This window comes from Tauraco erythrolophus, chromosome 1 (assembly GCF_009769465.1).
Source record: "Tauraco erythrolophus isolate bTauEry1 chromosome 1, bTauEry1.pri, whole genome shotgun sequence".
NCBI lineage: Eukaryota > Metazoa > Chordata > Aves > Musophagiformes > Musophagidae > Tauraco > Tauraco erythrolophus.
In genome coordinates this window covers 16,773,402-16,790,015 of record NC_141465.1, presented here as the reverse complement: position 1 = coordinate 16,790,015, position 16,614 = coordinate 16,773,402, and the positions used below count along the sequence as shown (strand labels likewise).

Here is a 16,614-nt window from a genome sequence, read left to right as displayed (position 1 = left end):
CTATGCCTCTGCCAGACTTACGTATGATAAGAGATCACCCTGAAGCCTCAGGGTGCTTGCTGGAATGGGAGAGCCATCGTGATTTTAGGTGAGGTTAGCCAACTGGCAGAAGAACCTGCTCTGAGGGAAACGTCTTGCCAAGATTTATGCAGGCAGTGACAGGATTAGAAAGATACTGCATGTGGCATGTTGCAGTGGACACACAAACGGTCTTTCTACTCCCTTGTTCTACCACACGGACCAAGTCACACACACTCTAAAAACTATGTTCCTTGCACGAAGGAGCAGAATAAAATACTGCTTGGCTAAAATCTATTCCTGCTTGCGAATGTAAATTAAATCTGTTCTCCTTCATATTTCTTTTGTCCTGCCGCTTTTATCTTTGTGGAAATTTTCCTTGGTGACTCCTCTGTCATCAATCTGGCCCTGCCTGGTGAAAATCATGAACTCTTCTAACATCACAAGCTGTAGGAACACGTCCTTGGTATCTTCCTATCTTGGCTGGGGGCAATGTGGAGTTACAGAGCCCCGACCAGAGTGCACTGGTACATTGGCTTTTCCTGCCCTCTCCTGTGCAATTATTTTGGGGAAAGCTATGAATCTAGGCCAGAGAAACTATATTCATAACATCCACTGTTTAAGCCTCTCACTCGGGTTCTTTCCTTGCAGCGGGAACTGACATACTGTCAAAGGTGACAGCGCTATGCCAGTTTATTTCACCAGAAGACTTGGCCTTTTCTTTCCTTCCATCTCCTGAGCTCGGCTGCTCCCATTATACGAAGGCTGGTGCACTCCTGTCCTTAATAAAATCTCCATGGCCCATATGCTCCCTCAGCCTCATTTTGATTAGTGCTCCCAGAGTCTTCCTCACTGCTGATGTCGGGAGCACGCACAGCTCTGTAATTTCCCGACAGCCTTCTTCAAACACTGGCTTTTAATCAGGCGCTGTGTTTTACCGGCACTTCCTTCTCTCACAGAGTGCCTTTGAAGTGAGGCCGCCGATAGTGGTGGGGTTCCTTCTCCACTGCCCTTTTTTGTTGTTTCCATACAGGATTCTAGGACAGAATTTCGTAGCTTTTCGGATGCTCTGATTTTTTTTTTTTTTTGGGCTGTGTCGTGATCCTAATTTCCTCCAGGATTTCTTCTTCCTCTCCTGGGAAATTTGTCTCTATTTCTGGCATCTGTCCTTCCTAACCCTTCCCACTTTTTTTCCCTTCCAAAGACAGGGGAAAAGAATCCATTTAATATTTTTCTGTAGTAACGTCTATCTCATCTGTCAATAAATTACCCTTTGCCATCTCTGAGAGACCCCTTTGTCTCCCTTCACTGACCTTATTCTGTACCTTGCCTGTTTTTTTTTTAAGGGAGGATGCAATATCCCTGGGCTGTCATTCCATGAAGAACAGCTGTCATTCCTCCCATAGTGTATGCGTATGTGTTTGAGGAGGGAGGGGAAAGGGAGGAGGGAATTAGGGGAAGACAGGGAGCTGCCATTGGGAAATATGATGGTCCTATTCACAGTGGTGAATGTTTTTTCATTCATGATATTCAGCTGCGATTCTGTCTTTTTCTTCCAGTGGTTTTAGTCATTCATTTTCTTATTGACAGAAATCTAACGCTCATATATCTGAAATATAACTACAAGAATATTTATTAAACTAAACACATTTTTTAAAGTCATTATGTGTGCATTTTATAAATTCCTAATTTCTTCACAGTCTGCAACTGTGAATGCTATCTCACTGGCAGAGCTGCAGTTTGATACCGCAGAGTAGGATTCAGGAAGCATATCTGTGACTAAAAAAATGTATGACTTTTCCGTATATTTTCATTGTTACAGACTGAAATGCTCACTGAGAGGGTTAAAGAGCATGGTATAGTCCTGCTTGCAACTAGCTAGCTGTGCAGACTTGCATGAGGAAGAGAGAGGCCCATGAATCCACCAGTTCCTGCCCTGTCCTTACTCCTCCTTGTGCTCTTTGAAGCACCGCAAACTCTCAGAGAAGTCATCACAGAGCATTCCCTGTCTATCTCGTGGTCCAAGGGCTGCTTTGTGCTGGTCACATGTAACGCGGGTATAAGTTCCCTTCTACCTGCCCCTGCTCCCCCACACAATTTAACCATAAATTAGTATGGTTTGGAAAAGCAAATTCTGTCTTTGATCAAATTTTACCAATATCTTAAAGGAGTAAGAGAATCGAAAGAAATCAACTGAAGATGCCCTCATCTCTGTAGCATCTGGTAATTACACTTCTTAATGCATTTATTCTCACAATATGGACATGAAATAAGGAAATGCAGTTCTTATCTATGATGCAGGTGTGCATTAGAGACACACCAAAGTGACCTAAATGTACAAGACACAGCAAATGCTGAGGCCCTCATTCTTCAAGTATCTGAGTCAAAAACCTGGTGGAACACACTGTGACTCTTGTTTGATCCACTCTTAGGGTTTCCTTTGTTTGCAAACCAGTGACAGGCACCATGTGCACGTCACAGGCCAAAACCAGGCAGAGCCAAACCCAGAGCATCCCTCTGGACCTGTGAGTTCGGAAGTGTTCCAAGGCCCCAGATTAGTCAATACGAGACAGAGACTTGAAGAGCTCATGCCAAATCAAAAAGGATCTCTAGATGTGACGTACGTATCAGACTTGTCACTTCCTTGTCCTGTGCTAGTAGGATACGAGCAGAACATCTTTTCTCTTAAAAGCACTATACTACTTATTTTACAACTGCTTTGTGACTGATGTCTGCTCTGGCCCTTTCTCTCTCATTTGATGGCTCTGACTCACCGTCTCTGTTGGATTTAGCTGCCCTAACTGAAAAGGTAACCCATCTCCACAGCCAGAGGTAACAAATTCTTTAGCTACCACAGCAAAATACATTTATATCATCTTGAATTTAATCACTCATTTCTGCAGTCCTCAATCCAGGATATCAGAGTAAATTGATACCAGTTGAAATCAGATTTACGTTACTGCATCAGGCTACAAGCTGAAACAGTTAGCAGTGGACACACCATTCATTCAGTCATCTCTTCTTTGGGTTAACTAAACCCAGCGTCTTAGTAATGCAGGCAACTGAAACTGGGAATACCTCAAATTTTCCCAGGGTGAATCACTAGGGCTTGGGAACCAGAGTCCTCACTTCCCTGTGATCCAAGATCAAGATCATGGTGCTGGAATCCATCTGGCGCCTTCAGGAACTAAGGCTCCGTCTGCATATGGAAAAAAGGTTTTCAAATGTGTCCTGCTGGTGACACCAACCCTGCTCCAGCATCAGGAACAATGCCAGGAGTCTGCTGAAGAATGGCTCCTGGCTACTATCTTCAGGACTGTCCCATGTCATCATGCAGGTCTTTTGTACGAAGACACCTGAGGCAACTGGCAGAGTATCTGCACAAACATCACCAGACTTGAGGCTGAGAAACTGTTAAATAGCCTTAGTAATAGAATATTAAAACTTTGATGATGAGTGAGCGTGGGTGGAATAATTGTCTGCTCAGAAAGAGGGGCCTTTTCCTCATTCTATTCCTGTAGTTGAATCCTTATCTCCTGGATAAATAAAAACAAACCTCCTCCGTTATTATTGTTCTTGTTCACCTTTTGACTCTTGATCAGATTTACCTCAGACACATCCCGTTGGCAATGAAAGCGGAATCAACACATTTCTGATGCACTCCAGTGGAATTCTCACCCCTTTTCCACCTCAGAGGTCAAGCTCTTCGTTTTCTGAATGGCTGCTAATCACCTGTCCTTCTAGCTCATGTCTGAGACAGATACACCTTTCCAAGTGATCATTCGCTCTGATCAACAAACTGTTCGGTATCACTTTGAATCTTCATCTGATTTTTAATCCTCGGCACTTGGAGCCAAACCTGATACCTTTCTGAAGAGAGAAACTCATGGTGATAGCTGCCTCACTTGCGCTGCTTCCCCTTTCTATATTTTTCAGTGTTTTCCCAGATGAGGCCCCAGGATTATTGCAAACCAGTCCCAGGAAGAAATGCTGCTCAATTAGGCGAAAAGAAACTCGAAGGAAAAAAGGAGTAGAGCCAGCAAATTGCTTGAGATAACAATCTCCCCCCACCCGTGTGTCTCTGTAACTAAGAGGATTAGCTGAACTTTCTGTGTCACACCAAAACTGACAATAAGCAACAGTGACTTCCCCCCGCTGGCACTTGTACCTTCACATTTCATTTTCTGGCCCATACTACTGCCTTGCCCCTTGCTGATTGTATGACAAACTTAGGGATGAACATGATGGCTCTTTCCTTTCCTTTAAGATTTATGACTCAAAGCCAAACAAAACCCAACTCTAGTTATTACATGCTCTGTTTCCTCCTAACAACAACTCACTTTAAACAGTATAAACTAACCAAGGAAACATAGAAATATCGTCTACTTGATCTCACCTGATTTATCTGCTGTTTGCCAGAGACGCAAACAGCAGCCTCAGGTCTGCTACCACGGGAGCGGGCATAAAGAGGTCCCTGAGAGCAGGACCAAATCTGCAGAATATGTAAAACAGAAGTCCCATCAAAATTCAAAGTGACTGAGGCTCCTTGTGGATACAGCACTGCGAGCAAGGAGCTGGATGTTTATTTCAGCTAAAGACTTATCATTGTGTGGTAGGAGGACTACCCAGGGTACTTTTGCAGTGAAGGGAAATGAACTTTGGCAAAGGACTCTCTTGCTAATTATGGTATCTGCCCCGTGTTCCTCTGACAGTGGTGTACACATAGTGAAAAGAATATGGCTTGTGACTGAAGATGATCAAACAACAAATAATTCCCATTTCTACAGTAAACCAATTTCTTTCTGCTGAGCTGTGTAGAACATCACTTCAAACCAGGTGAGCAATTCCTTTTCCATGAGCCTGCCACAGATCTTCTACCAAGAGAGGAAGTTTGTTCTAAATACAAGGCAAAGGAGGAGTATTCTCCCATCAAAACTCCCATCTAAACATGTTCCCTCCCCTTCTCCACTCCAAGTTTCCAGAGAGGACCACAGCAGAAGGTGGTGGAAACACGAAAGGTGAATGTCTCTGATACCTGAAGGGCTGCATGCAAGCACACCAACCAAGGAAGCAGCTCTGCCACAGTAAGGAGAAAGCAGAAAACAAGAGGAGCCAGGAGAAGCAGAAATATTTTCACGTTAATGTGAAGCAGATATGAACACTTAAAAAAGGAACATTGTGATAAAACAAATTGGGGGGTGGGACTCAGGTGATCACCACCAGGGCAGGGACTATGAGAAATGCTGGCATAGCAAAATCTGCCAGAAGTATTAGGGTTGGGTCATAAAATGCACGGGACTTGTCAGTTTTTGTACAGCGTTTTACTGAACTAGGCATCTGCTCTGCGTACCCTCTCATTGCTACACAACTCCCTGAACCTAAATTAAATCACTATGGCATTTCTGCCGTGTTAAACGGTGCGAGCAGGTACTCTCAGGCCACATAAAGACAGCAAAGTAGTGGTTTGGGGGTCCCTGTATAGTTTTATTTGCGATCAAAGGGTATGGTGGTGTGGGGGAGAAATACCTCCAGACAGATTTAGACTTTTACTCCAAAAATCTGATCAGACTGAGCCATTGTAAAAAATGCCCAGTGTATTGCCATGGGGTGAGATTGCCTTGTCACTCTATAGCAACCCCTGTCTCGCCTATATGGAGCAGCAGTTTTAGTTCAAAGGGATCTAGGTCCATTCTCTTTCCTTATTTACATGAAATGGGACTAGAGTGGAGCGTGGCAGCCTTTTAACAGTGCCCCACAGCACTGCAAGAGTTCAGCCTAGAGAGTGAAGGACACCGTGTCCAATTGAAATTACAGAGGAATTTGGGGTAGGCAGAATGTAATTACACAATTGGAATTTAAACTGTGAAATTAAAAGGAAATATTCAAGGATGAAGGGGCAGAGAGAATCCCTAATCTCCAGCCAGGCTAGGCTGTGTGCCAGAAAAGTCCCTTTCTGAAGAGGGAATAAGCAAAGAGCCTGTCCTGGAAGAAAGGGAGATAGAGAATAAAGACAATGTTTTCAAAAGCACCCTAACTCCAGCTGTGTGTTTGTTTCATAGGCTGTGTCTATTCTACAGAAAACCTTGCGGTTGCTAAAAGGTGTCAGATGTGTCCATCTTGGCCCCCTCTTCACCGAGGTCAAAAACAATTTGGGTCCTCATGTAAAGCGGCACCAAAGCAGTCCCAAGGTCTACAGCAGAAAGAGCCCTGTGCATCTGGTTGAAAAAAGGAGTTCAGCCCTCTTTTTCATATAGGTGCAAAACAGAGTTTGTCCTTCTATATGGGGTCTGCCAGACTGCAGCCTCTCTCCCTGCATTACCTGAACATTTTCCAACTCTCAGTTAACAATCTTCAGAACAAAAAATGATACCAAAAAATTCTAAGGGTTCCCTTCTAGGAAGGGGAGGCAGAGAAAACCACTGAAAACAGATCTGTGGCAGTTTTGAATGGCAACTTGAATCAGGCTATTGCAAATCCCATTTCCCAAGAGATCTGCATCGAGTGGTAGGACCCTACTGTTGCCCCTCTCGGAGTAGAGAGACAGGTAAAGATGGAGCCAGTCTTGTGGATCTCTGTGAGAGGAACGACAACAAACTGAACAGAGTCTCTCAATCAAGGCACAACACAGAGAATTGGGGGCTCCTCTTCTTGGGATGCCCAGCACACACGCGACTGAAGACAAGTTACTTAATTTCTCTGCCTTAGTTCACTATTGCTAAAAAAGCACAGTGATAATTTCCTGAATCTCCTAAGTTGGTGATTTGTAAGGTGTAATTGATTAAAATTGGAAGGCACTCAGATGCTGCATTGATGACAACCATTGAAATGCATACAAAAAACTGAGCTAGAAAAAGCAAGTGCACCCAAAGCAGCAGAGAGTGAGAAATAGATTGAAAAACTCACCTGAAAAGATAAGTGTCCTCTTAGTGATTACCTCTCCCTTTCCTGAGGATGTGTGAAGGTTCTGAATTACAGGGTTTTTTTTAAATATGAAAATGAAAACCATGTTTCTTTTCATCCGTGCTCCATTTCTTATCTCCCAAAAAAGCAGTAAACTGTACCTGGGAGGGGCAGAGTATTATGACATGGTACAACTTTCCTGCTACTGTTTCATTAGCTGGGAGATTCAGAGGATTGGCAACAACTCTCAGACATAAGAGATTCGGGGTCATCCTTTCTCCAATCCAGAGACAACAAAAGAGGGACAGAAACAGAGCTAGAAAGCAATCTGGTCAAAGCAGCCCGAGGATTGTGTAGGGGAAAAAAACAACCTACATATGCAATGGACAGTCTCCAACCCTCTTCTGCTGTTTGTGCTCAGCACTCACGAGGCACATAGGAAGGAGCTCTAAAGAGGAGGCAGAGCCTAATACTGGGAAAAAAAGGTACTCGTGGATCCCAAGCCTCAGGGGCAAGAGTGGACTGCCTCTTTCACACTGGAGAACAGGAGGAGGGTTGGGAGCAACACTGGAGAGAAAGGAAAAACAGCTTTGTGGTTAAACTACTGAACTGTACAGCCTCGGATGGAGCACCTAGGTCCGGGTCCGAGTACTATTGTCTCTGCTGAGACACTGGAGGAACTATGCAAAGTCTTTTATATTGCTTTCCTTCACTTCTCCTCCTTGATCCAGGAGCTACTAATCCTATTTTTCCCTCCTTCTTTGCCTGCCCTCTCTCTAAATTGCAAGGTTCTTGAGACATGGATTACCTTTTGCTGCTCGTATCTGCAGCATGTTAAAAAAAATGAGACTGTAACCTCTGTAACTATTACAGAGACTGTAACAGAGAGACTGCTGGTCTCTCCGTAAGGGTGTGTATTACACATGAAAATGGTAAACAGACAGAGACATAAAGGTAAATTTAATTAAAAGTGAGACAATCTGAGCAGTCTGAAAGTGAAAGGAATGGAGAGGGTTTTGGGAGGTATGTATGAAAGCATAAGGGGCAAAGAACTGACTGTTCTGAGGCAGAAGCCTCTGTTGCAGTACCTGTAGGACAAAAGGGAAAGCTGAAGCAAACATGACTCTAGAAACGGGGCCTCCTTGGAGAGAAATCTGATGGGAAGAAAACATGATAGAGGGAGGGGACATTGTGTGAGAAAAGCAGCATCTGGGATTCACATCCGAACAGCACAGTGGAATTGGAGCAGAGCAGATAAGTTTGCTCTTAATTTCTCTTAATACATTAGAGCTGTGCGGGGAAAAGGAGAATTTCCTTCCCAATGTGCTTTTTGCTTAAATATTGCAATTTGTGTTTCTTTTGCCCCCTGCCTTCCCACCTTGTGTTTCTTTTGTCCTCTGCCTCCCCACCTTAGCAAAAAAAAATGGTCTCTGAAACACTACTGAATTAATTCTAGCAAGAGAGAGAGAATTCAGAAGGTAATATAGCCATCATAGAAAATTTGGGGTTACGGGCACAAGTAGAGCAGGCCGAGGAGGTCTAGGAACCAGAAGGTATCTGGATGAAAATCAAAACAACAGACACAGATATACAGCAGAGCTTTAAGAGATCCTGAAATAGTATTTCTTCCCTTTACAGGTGCATTGATTTTAAATACTGTATTGTTTTTCACTGCCAGAAGACATTTTTAAAGCAAAATCCCTGGAAGATGTGATTCTACGAGGCTGACAAGTCCAGTCAGAGAACAGACACACGGAGCTCTGCAAGGCGCTCGCTGCTTTGGGCTCTGTTTCAGCAGAGGATGTAAGTGCGTTCTTAACCACCAGCGTAAGCCCAGTCTTGCTGACTGCAGCCAGCAACTCAGTTTCCCACTTAAGTCTTTCTGTGAAATGAATCTAGAGTGCTCAGCTTCTCGTAGGACTAAGCTTTGTATCACCATCGTGTCCAATTATCTCAGATCCAGCAAGATGCTCACGAGTAAGACACCGGTCAGGCACTACGCGGCAAGTAACATCAAATAATAAGTTTGCAGAAATCACAAGCTGTTTGCAGACAACTCACAACTGAAATAGAGGTAAATTTTATCTGATAAATTATTCATCACTAATGATTTGGCCAGCTTTCCTGGATATATAGCCACAGGGATGTACGACACCTTGGGGAAGGCATCAGATAGAGACACATTCAAAGTAAGCTAGAGAAGAGAATGCAGGCATGGGCCCAGAGCAATCTTTAAAGAGAGAGGGAGAGCGGCTATGTGGCCAAACAGAATGAAGTCCTCTTTAGAGCGGGTCAATTAGAAAACACAGACCAGGTTAGCAACTACTAGAAAAAAAATCTAGTAACTAATTGTTTTCGGATAGCTTTTCTTCGGCAGCCGTAGGTTCCAGCTAACTGTGCAGACGCTGAGCAAGAGCAAAGGCTAAATCAGGTGTGGTAATGGGAGCGAATTCTCCCCGGCGAGAAGCTGCTAATATCAGGGAGGAGGTTACTAGGAAGTAGCATGCAGGACTGAGGAGAGTCTACGGGTGAGATGGGAAGATACAGGAGAGAATATTCAGCGTAGGCAGGATTAGAGCTGTGCAGAGTCTTAATCTAGGCAGCCCTTTCTCTACACCTTTATCTGTCATGGTGCAGCCACTGTGTGCTGCAGTGCTGGTATAACCTGGCCATAAAACTGGATTAACTGGCCTGCGAGGATCATGGCTGAACAGAAGAGGAGCGCAACAATAAGCCTTTGTTTACATTTTCACTTCTGTGAGTTAAACACAGATCTTTGAGAGACAAAGCGCTTAATTACTGGTATGGAATATCATCAAATGAATGTGCAAGAGTAGGATTAGTGTTAGAGGAAGCTTTTTGCTTTCATAGCAGTCCATTTTCACTAATGTTTTTTGCAGTATCAGGAGATTATTTTACAGTGTGGAAAAAAAAAAAATCCCATTACCAGAGGAACTTATTTTAAAATAAATATGTCAAAATTACCTTTCTGAGTCAACCCTTGGAGAGAAACCCTGCTGTCTCCCTCCCTCAGCCTTTCCTTTTTGGCTCTTCCCTACCAATGAAAAAAATCTAGTGACTGCCTCTGATACGACTCGTAATTTCTTCAGCAACAACATGCAAGAACGGATCCTTGCCAGTTTCTCTTATTGCACAAGATTTTGTTTGAGCCCTAGAAGAAAATTTGGCTGGGACTCTGACCCATTGAATTTAATGACTCTTGGAAAACGTTAAAACTGAGCCCTTAATGAACACTATTCTATACCACCTTCTGTTTCTTCTTTTTATGGATGTACATTACAAAGCTCAGGGATAACATGTAGTTATGAAATATTAAAAATACAAGCATGTTTTATTTTTCCTCTGCCAAATTTGTCAAGAATCAGCAAAGTTTCGCCACTCTTCCTGTTTAGCTGATTGCTTGTCCTGATTGGGAAGTTTCGAATCTAAATCTAATTTTGCCTGTCCACCTAGTCTCTTATTATTTACTCCCTTTTAATGAGGGAGGCATGAAGCCTGACTCGCTTTTCCTTTCAGTTTAGTAAAATTGGATGTGGAAAGGGAAGAGGATGAAATGCTTGTTTCGGAAAGACACCCCAGGAGCATTGCACGACCCAGAACGAGGAGCACGTTACAGTGGGTTCTTCAAAAAGGGAACCGTTTCCTTTTAATTGCTCTTTCCTGAAGGAAAACGGGACCACCACTACACGCCTTCCTCCACGCACAACTGCAGGTTCTGCTACCTCATTTTCTCCGTATGCAATTCGTTTTTCTGGACGGGGGACTAGTTTTGCGGAGTACCTGCCGTGCAGACGCGGTCACGACTAGCTGTTTTCACACGACCCCTTGCAGACACAGCCCCTTTTCCCACCGCCCGTTCAGCCCGCCGGTTTTATTTGAAGCTGCCGTCACCCAGCTGCCTCTCCTTTGCCACCACGATTAACCATTGCCGCTACTCCCCGTCGGGTCTGGCGGCCGAACGGTTAACGCAGCCTTCACCAGACAGGGCTGCGAGCACTCCCTTCGCCGGGAGCGGCTCCTCCCTGCCGCTAGCGCCTGCCCCGCCGCCGTTAACCCGTAGCGTCCTTCGCTTCGCGAAGCAGCCCCCCGCGCCGCAGGGGGCACCCCCCCCGCCCGCCCGGCACCGCGGGGAGGGGCAGCACGCCCCATGCCCCGGCCCTGCGCCGTCCGCCACCCCCCGCCACAGCCCGGGGGGCGCGGGGGGTCGGGCTGCGCCCCCCGCCCCGCTCCCGCCGGGAGCCCCAGTGCGCAAGCGCCCGCGCCCCCTCCCACCCCCCCCCCCCCCCGGCGCAGCGGCACGCGGCGGGAGCAACTGGAACGCTAGCGCGCGCTGCGCGGCGCCTCGCGCGTTAACGAGCCCTCGGCCAGAGGTATAGGGAAGGCACTGCGCAGGCGCGAAACCTGCCGGGGGGGTGTGGGGGGAAGGCGGCGAGCGAGTGCGCTCAATCAGCGCATGCGCAGCGGCGCACCTCACGCCGGACTGGAAAGCGGGCGGGGAGGGCGGGGGAGGAGGAGAGCGAGAGAGAGAAACGCGAGCGAAGTTTGCGCAGGCGCAGAGCGAGGCCGCGGCGCGGTGGGTTGGCGGCTGCGCAGTAGGGCGGCGGGGGGAGGGGGCGCGCGCGGCAGGGGGAGGGGAGGGGGAGGGGAGGAGGGAGGGGGGCCGGGAGCGAGGGAGGGTTTATCGGGCGGCCGATTTTGGTTAAAATATTCAAAATGGCGGACGGAGGAGCAGCGAGTCAAGATGAGAGTTCGGCGGCGGCGGTGGCGGCAGCGGCAGGTAATCATTACTGCATTTTACATATTCATATTCATACTCGCACACGCGGCCCCCCCGCCGCCCGCCCGCCCCGCTTAGCATAATTTATTAGTACTCAGGATTATTATAATTAACGGCACAGGAGGGAGCGGGAGGGGGGGGGAAGAAGGAAAGCAGCCTCCCCGTGCGGGGAGACACACACACACACACACGCTCCCTCCCTCGCCCGCCCGCTCCCTCACACGGAGCCGCACTCGCACCCGCCCGCCCGCCGGGGCACCGGCGCCGGGGCAGGCAGCGGGGCGATGGGGGGCGGCGGCGGCGCAGCGGCGAGGCGGTGGGGTCGGGGTGGGGAGTCGGCGTGGGTGGAGGGGGGGAAGCCGGGCGGGGGGAGGGGGCGGGGGGGAGACATCCCCGCACCCAAAAGCGGTCGGAGGTGGCTAGCCGCCACCCGGCCGGGCTCCCTCCCGGCCCGCACGCCCACAATAAAAGCCGTTTTACATATTCATGGCGGGGGGGGGGAGGATGCTGCTGGAGCGGTCCCGGCGGGGGCCGCGGGAGGGGGCACGGCCCGCCGGGCTGGGGGGGAAGGCGGGCGGCCCCCCGAGGGGGACAGGGTCCCCCCGCCGGCGTGGCGGCGGCAGGTCGGAGGGGGACGGGGGGTGCTGGCCCCTCGGTGGGGCCGGGCGAGGGAGAAAGACTTGGTTTCCTCATCTCTCGTCTCGTTACCCCCCCGCCCTCCCCCGCGTCCCCCCCAGCCAGGGTTATTTCCCCAGAGTCCGGGGCCTGCAGGCATGGGGTGGATGGGTGCGGATGGCCTCAGGGAGGGGTAGGACGAGAGCGTGGTTCGGCTTTTTATTTCGAGCCCCCCGCCCCCGTAAAGGCTGGGTTCGGTGTGGGGTGACTTGGGGGGTGTGCGGGCAGAGTTTCTCCGTGCCCCAGTCCGACGGGGGGGCCGCGCGTTTGCACCCCCGAGGGCTGGATTTGCCCCGGCGGTGTTTGCCCTCCTCCCCCGCTTCGCCCTCCTGCTTCCGCAGCCCCAAGGGCTCGGGGGGAGCGGGGTGCTGCGGCCCCGGAGCAGGCCCCTTGGGTGCCGGGCATCGGACCCGCGCCCGGGGTGCTGGGGCGGGGGCGGACGGCGCGGCAGCCCCGGTGGGCTGGCACTGGGGGTGCGGGTCCCGTCCCTCTCCCTCGCTGTCTCTCTCTCTCCCTCTCCTTCTCATTTGAATAATGTCTAATTCGGGGAGGTTTATATTATTGAAATGGCCGCCTGGCTTTCCCCGCCTCTCATGTTTAGTAATTCAGACCTTTAATAACAGCCACTCAGAGCCCAACGCCGTGTTTATATTTTACATTCGCCCCATGTGCTTTTGTGGTTCAATATGATTCTTCTTTCTCGCTCTCTCGCTTTTTTTAAATTTTCTTGGCAACCCACAGGGCCCCGAGATCAAACCCAGGCCGTGCGAGGAGAGGAGGGGGGAGCGAGGCCCTGGCTCTTCTGGCAGGCGCCTAGGCCTTGCTCTCTGCTGCTTGATTTATTTACTAATAACCAAAATGACCCCCCCATCTCCACTCCACCCCTGCCAGCAAAACCAAAACCCTCCTGGGGCTTGAGCAGCATCAGATCTGCTCATAGATTCTCAAACACTCATGTCTTTTAAATAAGGAGCTTATTTTTAATTTATAGCAACTCAAGACTGTAAAGCTGTTCCTTTCATATCTGCTTTTCAGAGGCTTGGGCATTTTTGGTCCCTTTGTCCTTGATTCTTTTCCTTAAAGGAGAGTTGCTTCTAATTTACGTTTCCTGGCACTGAGAGAGAGCTATAGAAGACACACTCAAAATCTGAACAGCTTTCCTTCTCCCTCTGAACACAAACAGAATTGAATACATTGAAGATAATCTTATTCACCACCTTTTTGCTTAGTGTGGATGCAGTTTAACAGTGCAGTGTGTCAGATGCTTTTGTCGCTGCTTGTATCTTTGACTCTTCTGGGTTGGTGTGTGGTGTTTTTTTTTTTTTTCCTTTCATTTAGATTTGGCTTTCAAGACAGAAGATACTACTAGGCAGTACAGAGTCTAGAAAGGAAGATAAGTTTTCCATGATTGTGTCATAAGAACACCAAGTGAAAATTGAAATTAATCCTCTTAAATTGTCTGGAGTAATTCAGTTTTAAACCAGATATTAGTCTACTTAGAAAGAAAACACATGGACTGCTTTATTAGAAGGAGGCAGTAATTTAAAAAAAATATATAAATTATGCAGGGATGGGTTTCAGATAAAACTGTGTAGGTTTTCATTAGTGACCATTGTTTTCACCCTGTGGAGAAAAAAGACCTAACAGCAGGGTACTTCAAAGTAGCAGTGCCAGATTAGCATGTAAACATCTTTGAAACATGACTAGGAAGAGAGTTCACATACAAATACAGACGGCGTATTTTGTAGTTTGGGTCTAAATTTAATTTGTCACAAAATGCTACGCTGCAGCTAATGGAAAGCATTTTGATTTAAAAATAATGACTCAGTTTGTTTATCCTTTTTCTTCACCCTTGGTGAAGACAGGCCTTGAATACTAGAAGAAAAAATCTGTAGAAGCGGTAATGAGACTGTTCAGGTGACTGACTGTTTCGCAGACCAACAGCACAAGGCTGGCTGGACAAAAAGCAGTAATATGATTTCATGCCTTAAATAGCGTATGTTTTTGCACTCGTTTCACAAGATGTGGTCAAGCCGATGATGTCATTGGCCAGAGGACAAGGTGCAGTTAATTTGATTTATTGACCTGGGGTGAGGTGTAGCACTGAAACCTTCTCATAGGGAAACCATTTATCTGAGGACAATTTCCTTTATAGCAGCAATTTAACCACTGCTGAGACTGTAGATATTTTATCCAGCATGATAAAAATGTACATTGCCTCTTGCAAACAAAATTTCTTTGTCACTGACGTTTTAGTAGTTTTTATAGAATGGAATACTGGACAGTGGCCTTGTGCTGGGGTTTATAATTCTGAATTCAGGTATTTACATGCCAAAATACATTGTATTTCTCTCAAACATATATTTGTGTGCCTGTGTTGTAGCTTAAAATTTTACTGGAACGTGACGCAGATAGAAATATGTCTTCACCAGTGAAGTCCATAGGCAACATGTTTGTGGGAAGCCCCTTTTCCAAGCCCTGGTGTCATCTTCGCTTGTCAGAAGGTGCTGAGACTAGTGCGTGGGTATTTCTTCTCAGTCTGGAGTAAGGACTTTTACGTTAGTTTATCACTGATGGGTGTCAGATTTTAAGCTTCTCGGACCTTTTCTATCAGTGGTAGGTGGAGAGTAAAATAAGTACGTTTTTCTTTCCTATGAACTACCTGGCTGTGGCAAGAGTGGAGGGTTGTGATACTTTGCAGTGCTTCCTAATTCTTGCCAGGGAAAGATGTTCTCCTATTTTGGCAGTCGTTTCAGCTTTTATTTTATTAGGGACAGAAGGAAGGCTTGTCCTCCCCATGAGATAGTTCCACTGACTGATTACCTCTGCTCTGTTATCAAGGTGGCTCTGCCTTATTTTTCTTTTATATTCTTTTTTTTCTTTTCTTTCTCAAAACTGACCAAAACTTACCAGTCTGACAGCTGGGTGGAAAATAGGCTAAGCTGCATCAGTAGCCAGGCTGCAGCATGTGGGGCAGAGTCGGGAAGGTGTGTGTCAGTACGGTGGTTTTGCAACTAGAGGATCTTGAGCTTACTCCTTACTTCCTAGAAGGGGGAAGAATCTGAGCTTCCCACTCTGTCATTTTAAGAGGAAAAAAAAATCTCAGGTTTGCTGTCACTAACAATTTCTCAAAGATTAGCCTGCAGTAATAGTTCAAGCAAGTGTTAATACTGACTTCCTGATGCTGAAGGTGGATAGCTTCTGAATGCTTGTCTTAGCAAGTAATGGTGATATCCGGAGTTGCCTCACTTGACGGAATCAGTCAGGTAGCCTTCAACTCAGTCTGCCTGTTAAACCTAGGAAGCACCAACATATTCTGCATTAGACGTCTTTTACGCGGTGTGAAGAAGCGTTGTTCCTACTTCTGCTCAATCGTAATAACGTATTGCCCAGAAAAATGAGACTTTGAACACCATTGTCACTTAAATAATCTCTGTCAAATTTGAAGCAGTAAATTCCGCTTTTAGAGTAGCACATTTTTGCTGTTTTCTTTATGTTCAGATGTGCAAGGATGCAAAGAATTTTGGGGTAAATGTTTTGTCCATGTTGTCCAGAATGTTTTTGCTTGATCTACCTGTCATCCAGCTTCTTTCTGTTAAATAGTGTTCCATCTCCTCCATAGGCATGCTGGTTTTCTCTCCTGGTTTTCTGACGAAATTGCAGTCTTTTTTTTTTTTTTTTTTTTTGTAACATGCAATAAGTTTTCATTTGCTTTCTTCAAATTTTGGCTCCTGCAGAGTTCAAGACTTCAAAACAGATTACAGCGCTTTTAATGTGCAAATCGAGTCGTAGACTTTTCTTACCTTTTTTCCAGCATTATTTTCTATTCCCCTCAAACAGTTGTTGCCCGTAGGACAATCATCTTTATACTCGTACTTTATATAGCTGACAATTAGGCAGCCTCTGCTACTTGCACTTACAGCTTTATTATTTTCATCACGAGAGAATCGGTGACAGTCCTGGCAAATTACCGTCTTTTATGACATGTGTATTTTTGGCCTCTGTGACAAAGAGGAAAGAAGGTGTTGAACAAAATTAAGTATGACTTGAGTGTCCCAAATGTGATATGCTTGGTTTGGGTGCTTAAGCTAGTATGTGAATGAAAGACCATCTCATGTTGCTGGATAGACTTACAGTGCTGCCTGTTTACTACTGCAGAGCAGAGATTTGCTTCTGTGTTAACACATTTTCCCACCCCTTTTCCTAGTGTGCTACATTGTTAT

The 16,614-nt window shown here is 46.6% G+C and overlaps 1 protein-coding gene across 9 annotated transcripts in view; it reads left to right on the top strand.

The window, feature by feature from the left end:
• The first annotated feature begins 11,627 nt into the window (after window positions 1-11,627).
• POU2F1 (POU class 2 homeobox 1) overlaps window positions 11,628-16,614 on the top strand; it is a 111,368-nt gene continuing 106,381 nt past the window's right edge. For all 9 annotated transcript variants that reach the window (XM_086617495.1, XM_086617485.1, XM_086617477.1 and 6 more), the window contains exon 1: window positions 11,628-11,716. In XM_086617495.1, coding sequence (XP_086473621.1) covers window positions 11,653-11,716 — 64 coding nt within the window. In that variant the 5' untranslated portion in view covers window positions 11,628-11,652. The remainder of the gene's footprint in view (window positions 11,717-16,614) is intronic.